Raw genomic sequence first — 16172 nt, 5'->3', positions numbered from 1 at the left:
TGCAGTCATTGAAGACCAAGCAGGGAGGGCAATACAGCTCTCAAGAAAATGCATTTCAGCACCACCATTGGCAAGCAATCACAAAATATAAAACGAACAGGGTGCAGTGCAAACATATGATATACAGTAGAAAAGGGGAAAAATGAATCAGCAAACAGTGCTGCAAAAAATCAACCCAGGGCTTTTCATTTACCTTCTTCAAAAACTGTTACATTATCAGCGGGGAAAAACATCTCTTGCAAGTGCATTCCACTGGGTGACAGTGCGGGGAAAAAAAAGAATTCTTAGATATGTTAGTACATGCAAAGATTGTGATGGTGGGAGTGCCGAGTTTGACGACCCACACATGGATGAATGAACAATTGTGGATTGATACCAAGTTGGTGATTGTTGAGCAGATACAGAAACTGCAGCCTGGAAATCATTCTTCTGCTTTCTAACGTCAATACTGATGTGTCGTTTGTTGTCATTCCAGCCTTTGAAGCAGCCTGGCTTAAGTGCTGTAGTAAATCAAAACTGTATATCAACAGTTATTCTTCAGTTTTTGTCATGTCTTAGTGTCTTATTCAACGTTACAGCCATCATTCAGTTGATGAAACGGAAACTGCATAAAGAATAATTTAAATTATAAATTATATAGTGATTGCAGGGAATACCACAGGTTGATTCACGTATAAATGTCTAGCATCATTTGTAAGAAGAAAATGGGTAAGCAAAATGTGGTGTCTATACGCCTTAAAAAAATGTGCAGTATGCATTACTTAGAAAAAAAACCAAGAGAAATGTCTGCATTTACGACTTTCATTGTTGTTCTCAAGAAATGTGAGACCATGGCGTACTCATACCACTGACTGATGCTGTCTCGGGGTTGCTGTCAAACCTTCTGTGGTCAGTTTCAACTTGAGAATGCAGCAGAAGCCCCCGCTTTCTCAGACTTTTATTCTGCTACCGTTCTTGCTTTCCTAGAGATAAAAGAGTGCCTAGAGCTGCTGCTGTCTGGTCAAAATCCTGCGTTTAAAGCAAACACGTAATGGTGAATAGGAACTTGCAGGAATTACTGTAGTAAACGTTTCTATGAGCCTAAGTCACTTATAACAACAACATGAAAAGTTCTATTCCATGAAAGCCTGGTATGGAAGAGCTAAGCGATCAGCTCCTGGCAAGAAGTTAACTCTTCTTTTTCTTTTCTCTATCTGGATTAAACTAGTTCTTTTTGGAGAAATGAAAGGTTTTGTTCTTTGCAACTGCAATGTAAAGAGAAAGAAAGTGATTGCAAGTGCACAGCATGCTTTACAGGTTCTCATGCTTCCGTGTCACTAAGTAGGTTCTGTTGTCAGCATATACGCTGGTTATTGGTGACATTGGAATGCGTAGCGCTCTTACCAAGTAAGTACAATGTGCTCTCATTGCTTACACCAAGGCAGCTGGCCAAGATGCTCATAAGCAGCGGTTTTCTCACTGGTTAGGCATGAGAAATTACTTTCCATTCAGACTGACTTCAGTGGGAGAGGGAGTCCGAGCGTCGAGTGACGCGTCACTGTGGCTGATCACGTGGTTGGTCACATGACCAGCCACGTGATGCTGAGCAGCTGCTGCCACTGGTGGCGCGTTGCACCGGCAAAACAGAGTTTCCACAGCTGCGCGCATGCACCGTGTCAAGTGGGATGAAGATGAAGAAGGAACACCCAGCGAAACGGAGCGGCGAAAGATTGACTTTGCAATTCAACTGAGCAAGTTCCACTCGGCCAGCTGTAGCTATTGCGTCACCCCAGGTTTAACCAGAGCTAATTCATTGCCAATTTATTAGTTCCAAACTTATTGGAATGCAGCCTGCCCTCACAGTGGAACCAGCTGATGTGATTCACAGAGGCTGATGCTCACCGGTGGTTCCCCATTTAGTTCCCCATATAGGGGGGTCCATTCCTGGGCCCCTCCTCTTTCTCATTTATATAAATGACTTACCAACTACTATATCGTCTTCCGTTTGTCTTTTTGCCGATGACTGTGTTATTTACCGCGAAATTAATGAAGATAATGATGCATCTGTTCTTCAGTCAGATATTAACAAGGTACTGGATTGGTGTAGCCTGTGGAATATGAAGCTAAACATTACTAAATGCAAGCATTTGCCCATTTCTCGTCTGTCTACCTACACACTCTACCTACTGCATTAATGGCATCACTCTCGAAACTGTGTCGTCTTATATCTGGGTGTTCATGTCTCTTCTGACCTGTCTTGGAAACCTCATGTTGACTACGTTATAAATAACGCTAACCGCATCCTGCTACAACTAACTGCTATATCGTCTTCCGTTTGTCTTTTTGCCGATGACTGTGTTATTTACCGCGAAATTAATGAAGATAATGATGCATCTGTTCTTCAGTCAGATATTAACAAGGTACTGGATTGGTGTAGCCTGTGGAATATGAAGCTAAACATTACTAAATGCAAGCATTTGCCCATTTCTCGTCTGTCTACCTACACACTCTACCTACTGCATTAATAGCATCACTCTTGAAACTGTGTCGTCTTATAAATATCTGGGTGTTCATGTCCCTTCTGACCTGTCTTGGAAACCTCATGTTGACTACATTATAAATAACGCTAACCGCATCCTGCTACAACTAACTGCTATATCGTCTTCCGTTTGTCTTTTTGCCGATGACTGTGTTATTTACCGCGAAATTAATGAAGATAATGATGCATCTGTTCTTCAGTCAGATATTAACAAGGTACTGGATTGGTGTAGCCTGTGGAATATGAAGCTAAACATTACTAAATGCAAGCATTTGCCCATTTCTCGTCTGTCTACCTACACACTCTACCTACTGCATTAATGGCATCACTCTTGAAACTGTGTCGTCTTATAAATATCTGGGTGTTCATGTCTCTTCTGACCTGTCTTGGAAACCTCATGTTGACTACGTTATAAATAACGCTAACCGCATCCTGCTACAACTAACTGCTATATCGTCTTCCGTTTGTCTTTTTGCTGATGACTGTGTTATTTACCGCGAAATTAATGAAGATAATGATGCATCTGTTCTTCAGTCAGATATTAACAAGGTACTGGATTGGTGTAGCCTGTGGAATATGAAGCTAAACATTACTAAATGCAAGCATTTGCCCATTTCTCGTCTGTCTACCTACACACTCTACCTACTGCATTAATGGCATCACTCTTGAAACTGTGTCGTCTTATAAATATCTGGGTGTTCATGTCTCTTCTAACCTGTCTTGGAAACCTCATGTTGACTACGTTATAAATAACGCTAACCGCATCCTTGGATACCTTCGCAGAAATTTTTCATGTGCACCGAGTTCATTAAAACTACTACTTTACAAAACTTTGGTCCGCTCTAAATTGGAATATGCTTCATCGGTGTGGAACCCTGGGGTCGAATCTCTCATTTCTGACTTAGAATCTGTTCAAAACCGCGGTTGTCGTTTCATACTTTCCAACTATCATCGTACTAGAAGTGTAACTGCCATGAAAGCTAACCTTTCCCTCCCGCTTCTTTCCCATCGCAGGTCAATAGCTTCATTATGTACTTTTCATAAAATTTATCATAATCCTTATCTTAAAGAGAGTTTGGTAAAAAGACCATCGTATATTTCAGCACGCATTGATCACCGCTACAAAGTTTGGATCCCTCCTTGTCGCACGAGATGTTTTCACTATTCATTCATACCCAGAACTTGTGTCAGCTGGAAACACCTTCCCCACGATATTGCTGAAATTACTGATACTGTTGCCTTTTGTAACGCTGTTACTAATTTTATATAAGTCTCTGTCTATATCTATGTTTTATTTTATTAGCTGCTGTTTTCTTTCATGGTTTGTTTTTTGTAATGCTGCCTTTTGCTAGTGCTGTTATTGATATTAAACCAGTGTGTGCTGTAACTATATTCAAAATTTTTAGCTGCTGTTCTTGTTTTTTGTACTTGTATGTTATTCCCAATCCCCTCTGTAACGCCTAATGGCCCTGAGGGTAAATAAATGAAATGAAATGAATTGAATGCTGTGACACTGATTCTGGCATTCGCTGGATTCCTCCCCCCTCCCCCCCCGGTCACACAAACACACTTATGCATGGTGTGAATCTGGAATCTGGACGACCTAGCTTTCTGACCCGCATGTTACCTGGCATTTGTCATAAACAGCATGAAATGAGCTTGGACCCTACGTAATCCTTGGCTGCTGAGGCATTGGTGCATGGCAGGACGAGCTGGCGCAATACGGCTATGCTGGCACTGCCTTGCATTTTCCCTTTGCATCGCAGTGCTCAGACGAGGTTACATGGGGAAGATGCTGCTATCACAGTTTCCTCGCATGTACAGTCGGGGACAAAAGTCTCTGGACCGCGTCGACATATCTGTCCTTCGGTGTATATTGGAGAATATTGGAACATTCCGACAGTTACGCTCACCATCATGCGCTCTGTCTCAAGTAATGTCGACATATCTGTTCTTCGGTGTATATTGGAGAATATTGGAACAGTCGAAGCTCACCGTCATGTGCTCTGTCTCAAATAATGTCGACATATTTGTTCTTTGGTGTATAGTGGAGAATATTGGAACAGTCGGACTGTTACGCTCACGATCATGCTCTGTCTCAAATAATGTCGACATATCTGTTCTTCGGTGTATATTGGAGAATATTGGAACAGTTGGACAGTTACGCTCACCATCATGTGCTCTGTCTCAAATAATGTCGACATATCTGTTCTTCGGTGTATATTGGAGAATATTGGAACAGTCAGACTGTTGCGCTCACCATCATGTGCTCTGTCTCAAATAATGTCGACATATCTGTTCTTCGGTGTATATTGGAGAATATTGGAACAGTCGGACAGTTACGCTCACCATCATGTGCTCTGTCTCAAATAATGTCGACATATCTGTTCTTCGGTGTATATTGGAGAATATTGGAACAGTTGGACAGTTACGCTCACCATCATGTGCTCTGTCTCAAATAATGTCGACATATCTGTTCTTCGGTGTATATTGGAGAATATTGGAACAGTTGGACAGTTACGCTCACCATCATGTGCTCTGTCTCAAATAATGTCGACATATCTGTCCTTCGGTGTATATTGGAGAATATTGGAACATTCCGACAGTTACGCTCACCATCATGCGCTCTGTCTCAAGTAATGTCGACATATCTGTTCTTCGGTGTATATTAAAGAATATTGGAACAGTCGAAGCTCACCGTCATGTGCTCTGTCTCAAATAATGTCGACATATCTGTTCTTTGGTGTATAGTGGAGAATATTGGAACAGTCAGACTGTTACGCTCACCTTCATGCTCTGTCTCAAATAATGTCGACATATCTGTTCTTCGGTGTATATTGGAGAATATTGGAACAGTTGGACAGTTACGCTCACCATCATGTGCTCTGTCTCAAATAATGTCGACATATCTGTTCTTCGGTGTATATTAAAGAATATTGGAACAGTCGAAGCTCACCGTCATGTGCTCTGTCTCAAATAATGTCGACATATCTGTTCTTCGGTGTATATTGGAAAATATTGGAACAGTTGGACAGTTACGCTCACCATCATGTGCTCTGTCTCAAATAATGTCGACATATCTGTTCTTCCGTGTATATTGGAGAATATTGGAACAGTCAGACTGTTACGCTCACCTTCATGCTCTGTCTCAAATAATGTCGACATATCTGTTCTTCGGTGTATATTGGAGAATATTGGAACAGTTGGACAGTTACGCTCACCATCATGTGCTCTGTCTCAAATAATGTTGATATATCTGTTCTTCGGTGTGTATTGGAGAATATTTTAATAGTCGGACTGTTACGCTCACCATCATGCTCTGTCTCAAATAATGTCGACATATCTGTTCTTCGGTGTATATTGGAGAATATTTTAATAGTCGGACTGTTACGCTCACCATCATGCTCTGTCTCAAATAATGTCGACATATCTGTTCTTCGGTGTATATTGGAGAATATTTTAATAGTCGGACTGTTACGCTCACCATCATGCTCTGTCTCAAATAATGTCGACATATCTGTTCTTCGGTGTATATTGGAGAATATTTTAATAGTCGGACTGTTACGCTCACCATCATGCTCTGTCTCAAATAATGTCGACATATCTGTTCTTCGGTGTATATTGGAGAATATTGGAACAGTCAGACTGTTACGCTCACCTTCATGCTGTCTCAAATAATGTCGACATATCTGTTCTTCGGTGTATATTGGAGACTATTGGAACAGTTGGACAGTTACGCTCACCATCATGTGCTCTGTCTCAAATAATGTCGACATATCTGTTCTTCGGTGTATAGTGGAGAATATTGGAACAGTCAGACTGTTACGCTCACCTTCATGCTCTGTCTCAAAATAATGTCGTCATATCTGTTCTTCGGTGTATATTGGAGAATATTGGAACAGTTGGACAGTTACGCTCACCATCATGTGCTCTGTCTCAAATAATGTCGACCTATCTGTTCTTCGGTGTATAGTGGAGAATATTGGAACAGTCAGACTGTTACGCTCACCTTCATGCTCTGTCTCAAATAATGTCGACATATCTGTTCTTCGGTGTATATTGGAGAATATTGAAACAGTTGGACTGTTACGCTCACCATCATGTGCTCTGTCTGAAATAATGTCGACATATCTGTTCTTCGGTGTATATTGGAGAATATTGGAACAGTCAGACTGTTACGCTCACCTTCATGCTCTGTCTCAAATAATGTCGACATATCTGTTCTTCGGTGTATATTGGAGAATATTGGAACAGTTGGACAGTTACGCTCACCATCATGTGCTCTGTCTCAAATAATGTCGACATATCTGTCCTTCGGTGTATATTGGAGAATATTGGAACATTCCGACAGTTACGCTCACCATCATGCGCTCTGTCTCAAGTAATGTCGACATATCTGTCCTTCGGTGTATATTGGAGAATATTGGAACATTCCTACAGTTACGCTCACCATCATGCGCTCTGTCTCAAGTAATGTCGACATATCTGTTCTTCGGTGTATATTAAAGAATATTGGAACAGTCGAAGCTCACCGTCATGTGCTCTGTCTCAAATAATGTCGACATATCTGTTCTTTGGTGTATAGTGGAGAATATTGGAACAGTCAGACTGTTACGCTCACCTTCATGCTCTGTCTCAAATAATGTCGACATATCTGTTCTTCGATGTATATTGGAGAATATTGGAACAGTTGGACAGTTACGCTCACCATCATGTGCTCTGTCTCAAATAATGTCGACATATCTGTTCTTCGGTGTATATTGGAGAATATTGGAACAGTCAGACTGTTACGCTCACCTTCATGCTCTGTCTCAAATAATGTCGACATATCTGTTCTTCGTTGTATATTGGAGAATATTGGAACAGTTGGACAGTTACGCTCACCATCATGTCCTCTGTCTCAAATAATGTCGACATATCTGTTCTTCGGTGTATATTGGAGAATATTGGAACAGTCAGACTGTTACGCTCACCTTCATGCTCTGTCTCAAATAATGTCGACATATCTGTTCTTCGGTGTATATTGGAGAATATTGGAACAGTTGGACAGTTACGCTCACCATCATGTGCTCTGTCTTAAATAATGTCGACATATCTGTTCTTCGGTGTATATTAAAGAATATTGGAACAGTCGAAGCTCACCGTCATGTGCTCTGTCTCAAATAATGTCGACATATCAGTTCTTTGGTGTATAGTGGAGAATATTGGAACAGTCAGACTGTTACGCTCATTTTCATGCTCTGTCTCAAATAATGTCGACATATCTGTTCTTCGGTGTATATTGGAGAATATTGGAACAGTTGGACAGTTACGCTCACCATCATGTGCTCTGTCTCAAATAATGTTGATATATCTGTTCTTCGGTGTGTATTGGAGAATATTTTAATAGTCGGACTGTTACGCTCACCATCATGCTCTGTCTCAAATAATGTCGACATATCTGTTCATCGGTGTATATTGGAGAATATTTTAATAGTCGGACTGTTACGCTCACCATCATGCTCTGTCTCAAATAATGTCGACATATCTGTTCATCGGTGTATATTGGAGAATATTTTAATAGTCGGACTGTTATGCTCACCATCATGCTCTGTCTCAAATAATGTCGACATATCTGTTCTTCGGTGTATATTGGAGAATATTTTAACAGTCGGACTGTTACGCTCACCATCATGCTCTGTCTCAAATAATGTCGACATATCTGTTCTTCGGTGTATATTGGAGAATATTTTAACAGTCGGACTGTTACGCTCACCAACGTGCTCTGTCTCAAATAATGTTGATATATCTGTTCTTCGGTGTATATTGGAGAATATTTTAACAGTCGGACTGTTACGCTCACCATCATGCTCTGTCTCAAATAATGTCGACATATCTGTTCTTCGGTGTATATTGGAGAATATTTTAATAGTCGGACTGTTACGCTTACCATCATGCTCTGTCTCAAATAATGTCGACATATCTGTTCTTCGGTGTATATTGGAGAATAATGGAACAGTCGGACTGTTACGCTACCACATAGTCCTACACACAATTTACACCATCATGCTCTGTCTTACTGGTATACTAGAAGCAGTTTGAGCCTAGTGAGGTTTCAGCCTTTCAATAGAGATGACTGCTGTAGAAAGTGAAACGATTTCTCTAAATAAATTGTGCCACAAGCAAAAAAATCGCCTATGACGTAAAATATGCCTGATAATTTCTGCAAAGTTTAAAGGGAACTGTGCAAAGATTCATGAAACAATTGAATGCTCACAATGCCGTGATGAAGGAACTTGATTCTTAAATAACCTTGATGAATAAAACTTGATTCTGCTCGCAGAGATAAAGCTGACATTCTAAAGATAAAAAAATGGATAAACCTGATAGCCTTGTTTTGAATTGATTTGTTGCATTGGTATGGTTAAACTTATTTTCACCGTTTTTTAATAATACGGTAGACTGGAAATTTTCCTTTGTTTTAATGTGTTCCTGTTCTGCTTGTCTGCAAGCTTATCTCTCACTTTTTTCTAAGCTATTATTAGTGGATACAAGTTTTTGTCGACGTAAAGCTGTCCACTGTGTGGGAACTGTCTTTCATTACAATGGTGTTTAGTAAGAAGTCAATATAGAGATCTTAAATGTAGTCGGCCAAGGTTGCCTTCCGCAAGCCTGTTTTGGCTTTTCACACAGACTTGAGGCCATAATTTCCCCCGAAACAAAACGCAAGCACTGCATTGGCAAGGATACGAGTTTTTTTCTCACTTCATGATTTTCTGAGGGCATCTCGCATTGTATTTGGAACCAAGGCATGAATATGACGCAATTTTTTTTCTCACTGGTCCTCAAGACATCTACAGTGACCTTTACTGCCACACTTGTGAGCTACCAAAAGAAGTGGAACTTTTTGATCACCTTGGGGGCCCATATGGGCAGAGGAGACTGTGACTGTGAGCCTAGAAAGAAGGCAGTGTGAGCCATTGAGAAAGAAAGGGCACTGAAACAATTGAGTGGATTAGGGGAAGAAAGGGCAAACAGGCAGAGGAATGCGCAGCATGAATTCATAGCAGTGGTGGCATGTCACAGTTACAGCGATCACAGCAGCTTGGGAGAATACACGGGTTAATGCGCCAGAGGCATAGCTGCACACTCAATGATGTCGTGCGTATTTCTGAAGTATCGCCTCTCAAATAATGTCGACATATCTCTTTGGTGTATGCCATCTTATTTTTTTCTGAGTCCTTGGTGCATCAGATATATTTGCTTGAATGAAACGTGATCACATTATGACCGCAATATAGATATTTTCATTTTCGTTAGGTCTCACATTTCCTCCATGCGTTACATTTGTGTTCGGGTTATATACGTGTAAGTATGGTAATATGCAGTTAAGCGGTAAAAAGCAATTTCCTGCCTCTAAAGGGTTTATAATTTCTCTCTAAATTTGTCTGGCTCTAAACCAAGATAAATTTGATGAAAAATAGTAGACATGATACAAGTGCACTGGAAATGCAACAGGTGTTATCATGGCTTCTCTTCAATTATGAATACCTGTTCGTCTTCAACTCATCTTTCTACAGTGTTGCGAGAAAATATACGCTTCTAGTGAGCATCTTCATCTTTTTTTTACACGCATGCGACTTCTTGTTTAAAATGTGAATTCTCTGAGGAAGTGGAGTTCATGGTTAATAGTGCGTGCCAAGTCTTTGAGCATAGCCGAGCAGATATGAAAGGTTGTGTGAACGGACCGGCAATGCGGTGCAGTAATTGGCCGCTGGAAATGCTTTCATTGCGTGCACTAACTTTACCAAAATCGGTGGGATTTTATGCTTCGCAGAAAGCACGGCACCTCCGCTGTTGGAGCTGCTCTCACGACGGCTGGCTGCGGCCAAGCGAGTGGTGGTGCCAGATGTCTCCCAAGCACTGCGGTTCCTGGCCAGGCCATGTGGCCTCGACCCGGCTCGGCTTGGCTGGGAGGAGCCCCACATGGCCCACTGGCTTCTGGACCCTAGCCGGGCGGAGGACTCGCTTGCGGACATGGTCAACGAGTGGGCTCCCCATCTCGAGCCTCTGCTTGAAGGTGAGGGGTAGGCGGGGAGTAGGCCAGGGATGAGTCGGGCACAGGTCGGAGGGACTGTGAGTAGGAACATGCCAACCAGAACTACAGATAGCTGGCTTGTTAAAAGTGTGTTGTAATGCGAATTCAGTGCAAACAGGCAAGTAGACGAAAGACTGCCATATAGTAAGGGCCAATTTGCAGCTAAAGGTTTTTATTTACAGGAAGAACAATTTATAGTCACATAAGAGAACACGTGATCAGCGAAAAAAAAAAGTCATCAAGATGTGCTGTCCAGATAGGGGACAGTAAAACTGTTCCTTCTCTCAATAAAAACTTCAGTCGCTAGACAGCGCATCTCCTGATGCAATCCTTCGTGTGTACTTGCTTGCCTGGGCTGAATTCACTTAAATTGACAACCACCCTATGTCAAGAGTTAGCACGATTGGCAACTGTGAGCTGGTTCTAGCTGGAAGCACTGGAAACAACACTTCTGTTATTTTAATTCTTTAGTGTAAATTTTTGCTAGGATAGTTAGTGGCATGATTGCCATGGGCAAAATTTCAGGTGCAAAAACAAAACTTCATTGTAAGATAGCAACAAGCGCCGATACAGGCATTGCGGGTGTATTAAATGAAACCAGGAAAGGTAATTGTGCACTCATCTTAGCTGTCTGCACATTTTTTACTGTGCAGAAATTAACTTTGTGGGTACTTGTTGAGCTTGTAGCCATGATCCTTTATTATGCACGTGCAATTAACTGGGGTATGCTGTATCCCATCCCACATTTGTCCCGTAATCAGGGCATATAAATTTGGGTGTATCATAATTTGCGAAATTATTTGGTACTATGCAGCATCTTGATTCCCGTGGACCATCTGCATTATTTCACCTGCCTGCTGCAAGAGGTGCATGTTAATGGCACGCATTTCTTACAGACCTTGTGGAAGGCTTGTGTTCCTCCTTGTGCATATGAACAGCTTAGCCACCAGAGTTTGGAGACAGGCTTCAGAAGCACACCTATATTGCCAAAGCTGGAGAGGGTCTGCCTCTCTGCAACTTTAGACCATTAGATGGATGTATGCATCGATAATTAGGAGCAACTTCCATGTATCAGGGTTGTAACAGAGGTCATCAGGCCAATTCGGTTAGCAGCAATTAGTTGCATCAATTTCCATATCTTCGTAGCTAATCTAGTCTCATCCTCCTCCTCCACCTGTCCTGTAATCTCATATTACTTATTTCTACTGTCTGAAAATTGAATACATGTCCTGGCTGTTTTTAAAGCCCAAAGCACCTTAAATATTCATTGCAACTTTGTACATGGGAGGTTGGAGGGACTTAAAGGGGCTTTGAAACCAGAAAAGAAAAATCTGCCCTATTGTTTTCCTGTGTTGCACACAGAAACAGCGAGCATCATTTTACAGTCGAACCCCGTTACAACGAACGTCACTTCAATGAAATATTTCCAATTCCCCATCAGCTCGCCATAGAAAGTAATGGAACAAATTTCTTATCACAATGAACCATTTTTGGCGCGCGTTTCTGGTTCAACGAAATTTTTGCTATGCGGTGCTGGGTTTAAAAATCTATCTTACAGTAAAACAAGCATATCACCACTCATCTCTGTACTTCCATAGGTCCACGCTGCTTTGTTTCACTAAATTTTCGCTGCAACCAATTGATCCACTCATTCAAACCCACATGAAGACTGCCATTGCTTGGTGGTGATGACAATCGGGCTTGCCGCCTTGCGACAAGGCGTGGGTGCAAGCTTTCATCTTCTTCTAAGCCAGAGCCACAACCAATCCGTCGCCAAAAGACGACTACTGTGCCGCCAACTACTGTGCCAGAATTAATGGAGAAAAATGACACATCAGACATGTACAATGCCGATTAAACGGGACTTTTCCACGAGCTCCTCCGTCGCGATGCAACTGCTCACCGAGTGCGAAAGTCATGGCACGGCACTCGTGGCAAAGAAAAAGAAGCAGGAGAAACTGACCGACTTCTTTGGAAATAAATTATGTTTTTGGACTCTTTTGTCAAACTGACAGCGTTTTTGGGCTGATTTCACCACAACAAAATTTCTGCCTCAACGAAATTTTTCGTGCACCCCGTCAGTTTCGTTGTAGCGAGGTTCAACTGTATTTCAGTTTGTTTTGAAGCGAGAACTTCACTACGCCAGGTTTTCGAGAGGGTAGTGTAGTTCCGCTTATCACCTTGAAAAGCTTTAGAGGTCAAACTGTGGTGCATATGTGCCAAACCAATATAGTGGGCCACCCCACCAAATCTCGAAGGTCAAAGTTAAAGGTTGAAGAGCTGGGACAAGTTGCGATGCTGCATGACAGTGACATCATATAAAAGGAATTTGAGTAAACAAACACATCAATCATGGAGATAGATACTCTGCTTGACATCGGGGGCGGAGCCACTGTCTGTGACGTCAATAGAGAGCTGTGTATATATACCAACGGCGAGCCAGTGTGGGTAGAAACCGGTTTTGCGATGGAGGAGGAAGAACATCCTGCCGTGATAGCGCGCCGGAAAGCAAACCTTCAACATTTCAATGAGGCTAGGAAGAAACGCCGTGCCGAAGAGACAGAAGAAGAATGTGCAACACGCATCGAGAAACGACGGAAGAATGCTACTGCGAAGGAACAGCAGAAAGCACTTCAGGCGGTACGTCTAACCAGCGACGGAGAGTGTGAGGTTTCTTTTGCTCCTCACCAGGTTTAACCAAAGCTAAACCACAGCTAATTTTTTGAAATGCCCTATCTCTGTAGTGACAAATCCATGCTGGCAACATTTTCCACAAAAAAAAATCCTTCTGTGGGAACAGTGAAGAAGGCTCTTTAGCCATCGTTTGATAGCTGCAGACTGGGGTGGCAACTATGGTCATGCAAAAAGTGGACCAGATGGTTCTGACTTGGATTACCAAAAGCCGAGACAGTACCATTTAAACAATATTTTTTATATGTTATGAGTTTTTATAGATTATATTATGCTTTGTAGCATACTCTCTTGTTTGACTCATGCCATCTTGCTTTGCATGTATGTTCACTTTGTGCCATGCCATATAATGCTCGCATTTATTTGCTCCCTGGGTTGTTTGTGTACGTTGTTGTTTTGTTTAGACCTGATAAATTTTTTTGGCCTTGCTATTTTTGGTCTACTTCTTACTGCGTTGCTAGGGCTGTGTTTGTTCATGCTTAGTAGCATTGGTTTTTGCATTCTTGTTGTTTTCACTGTGCTTCTTTTTTTCTTGAACTTGTTTTCATTTATTGCAACATACTTATTTTTGTGCTCGTGCTCCCTCTTCCTATAATAATCACCCCCCCCCCCTCCCCCCAGTGAGGGCCTGTGTGAGTACTTTAAATAAGTGAAATGATGCTAAATTGCACCCCACTTAATAGTGAAATGCTTGCTGCCCAGTGCAGGCCTGAGTGGAATCGGCAGTGTGAGTGTGGAAGAGGCTTCTGCGAGGCTGGCTGTGCTGGTGCTGCACCTGCAGAAGCCCCTGGTGATGGCACTGAAGAAGGCCAACATGTACACCCTGTACAGAGGCAAGTGTACGCCCTAGTTCTCCTCTCACTTTTCTCTTATTCATCTTGAATATTTGCGCTGTCAATGGTTACAAAGCAGGGTGCAAGGAAAGAGCGACGAACAATGTGCGACCTGCGACTGTTTGTTACAATGTTCTTGACAGGATTTTTGCAGAACAATCTTCTTAACGGGTCTCTGAGTAGTGCTTATATTCAAGATGACTAATTATTGTCTCATTCACTCTCGGGGAGATATTGCATGCCTCATTCCCGCACCCTATGAATCAGGCAGGCAGGGTTGTTCACATGCATGCTGTGTTTGTTCATTGACAAAGAAGAGTAGTGTGTTACTGTAGCAGTGGCTTAGTGATTTCAGCATCGGCCTCGCGTGCGATAGTTGCGGGGTTCAATCACCAATGCTGCTGCGTGCTCGCCGGTGATACAATGGGTACAACTTTTCCCATGGCGCAGTGCTCGGCTTATCTAGAGTGAAATGCTTAGAAAATGGGTCTTTTACCCCATCCTGTGTAAACACAGATACCTTGTGCAATGGCACTCTTTGGCCAAATCTGCCCTGGCGCCATTAAATGCATCATCAGCATCAAGAGTGGCGTGTTTTTTACTGTTGGCTTCATCACAGAAGGTAAAGCAGATTTAACTTGGTAACTTTAACTTTTGTGGGGGCCCACTTTGGGACTGAAACATCACTCTCGCCACTCCTCCCTGAGGCTTCCAGTGGCCTCTTCACTATGTAGTACGAAATAACTCCTTATGCCCTTTACACCACTCTTTTACACTTTTTATAAAATCCTGCACAAAACAATTTTCTATACCTTGTGTTTGGTGCATGATAGCCTTAGATGCTTATGCGCCACTAAACCCAACACAACACACTTCCGGTGGACTGTCTCATTGGATTCACTTGCATTTCATTGGAACTTGTATGCTGCTGCCATTGAATGGTGTGCTCATAGCTGATGTGAGGACAGTGAATTCACAAATTTAGCTCGAATTTGACTAATGTATCACACGTCGTTAAGGGGCAAGAGAGTCATGGAATAAAATTTTTATTTATGAAGTCACAATTATGAAATATTCAGGTGTGCTGATTCCAAATACATCATTTAATTTTATGTATGACTATTCCTTGTGAACTTATGCAGTATGCTATGTAACTTTTTGCTGAGAGCTTTAAAGAAAGTTTGCTGCATGAAACTTGCTAGATTGCATGCCATTGGTTTTTCTTAACATATGCTATGCAATAAGGGTAACATTATCATCGTGCCTGTCATAGAAGTTGAGTTACAGGGTTTTGAAGTTGTTACTTCAGAAACAGGAATACAAATTTTTCTTCCTGTTTGTGAAATGACAACTTCAAAACCATGTTACTCAACTTCTATGATAGGCAGGAGAAAAATTTTACCGTTATTGCTTAGCATGTGTGAAGAAAAACCAGTGGCATGCAATCTAGCTAGTTTCATGCAGCAAACTTTCTTTAAAGCTCTCAGCAAAAAGTTACACAACATATTGCATAAGTGCACAAGGAATAGTCATACATAAAATTAAATGATGTATTTGAAATCAGCATGCAAGCATACATATTCCCCGATGTTTTCATAAATGTGACTTCATTTATAAAAACTTTTCTTCCAAGACCAGCTTTCCGAACTCTTAATTCACTACCAGTATGTGGCACATGTAACATTTGGTGGCGAAAACTGAACGCCTTTGCCACAAGTCTACTTGGCTACATGAAACTGGCTTAGTGCAGAAGGTGCTCTGGCTGGCTTCTTAAAGAGAGCCCTGACATGCTGAGGTTAGTTTGGTTTTTCTTCAGGGGTGATTATAACTGCCTGGAGCAGTAACCTGGAGCAGAGCAGCACATTGCTCTTGTGGCATGTATCACAGGTGTACATGGCATACCCTCCACACACTGCAAAAATAATGCTGTGCTTTTTGTATTTGGTTTGTTCATTCCTCTCTGCTGTGCAATTTTCATCAGAATTGCCTGCAGTGTGTGGTCACTGTGACTTACGCACTAGGGTTTCCCAACTGTGTATGAGAGCTTGTTCAT

The 16172-nt window shown here is 41.8% G+C and overlaps 1 protein-coding gene across 1 annotated transcript in view; it reads left to right on the top strand.

The window, feature by feature from the left end:
- Window positions 1–16172, top strand: part of LOC144132457 (DNA polymerase theta-like) — a 102088-nt gene that overhangs the window by 61583 nt on the left and 24333 nt on the right. Inside the window, exons 17-18 of the mRNA XM_077664870.1 lie at window positions 10335–10577; window positions 13994–14119. Coding sequence (XP_077520996.1) covers window positions 10335–10577; window positions 13994–14119 — 369 coding nt within the window. The remainder of the gene's footprint in view (window positions 1–10334; window positions 10578–13993; window positions 14120–16172) is intronic.

The sequence above is a fragment of the Amblyomma americanum genome, chromosome 5 (assembly GCF_052857255.1).
Source record: "Amblyomma americanum isolate KBUSLIRL-KWMA chromosome 5, ASM5285725v1, whole genome shotgun sequence".
Lineage (NCBI taxonomy): Eukaryota > Metazoa > Arthropoda > Arachnida > Ixodida > Ixodidae > Amblyomma > Amblyomma americanum.
This window is presented reverse-complemented; position numbering and strand designations above follow the sequence as displayed.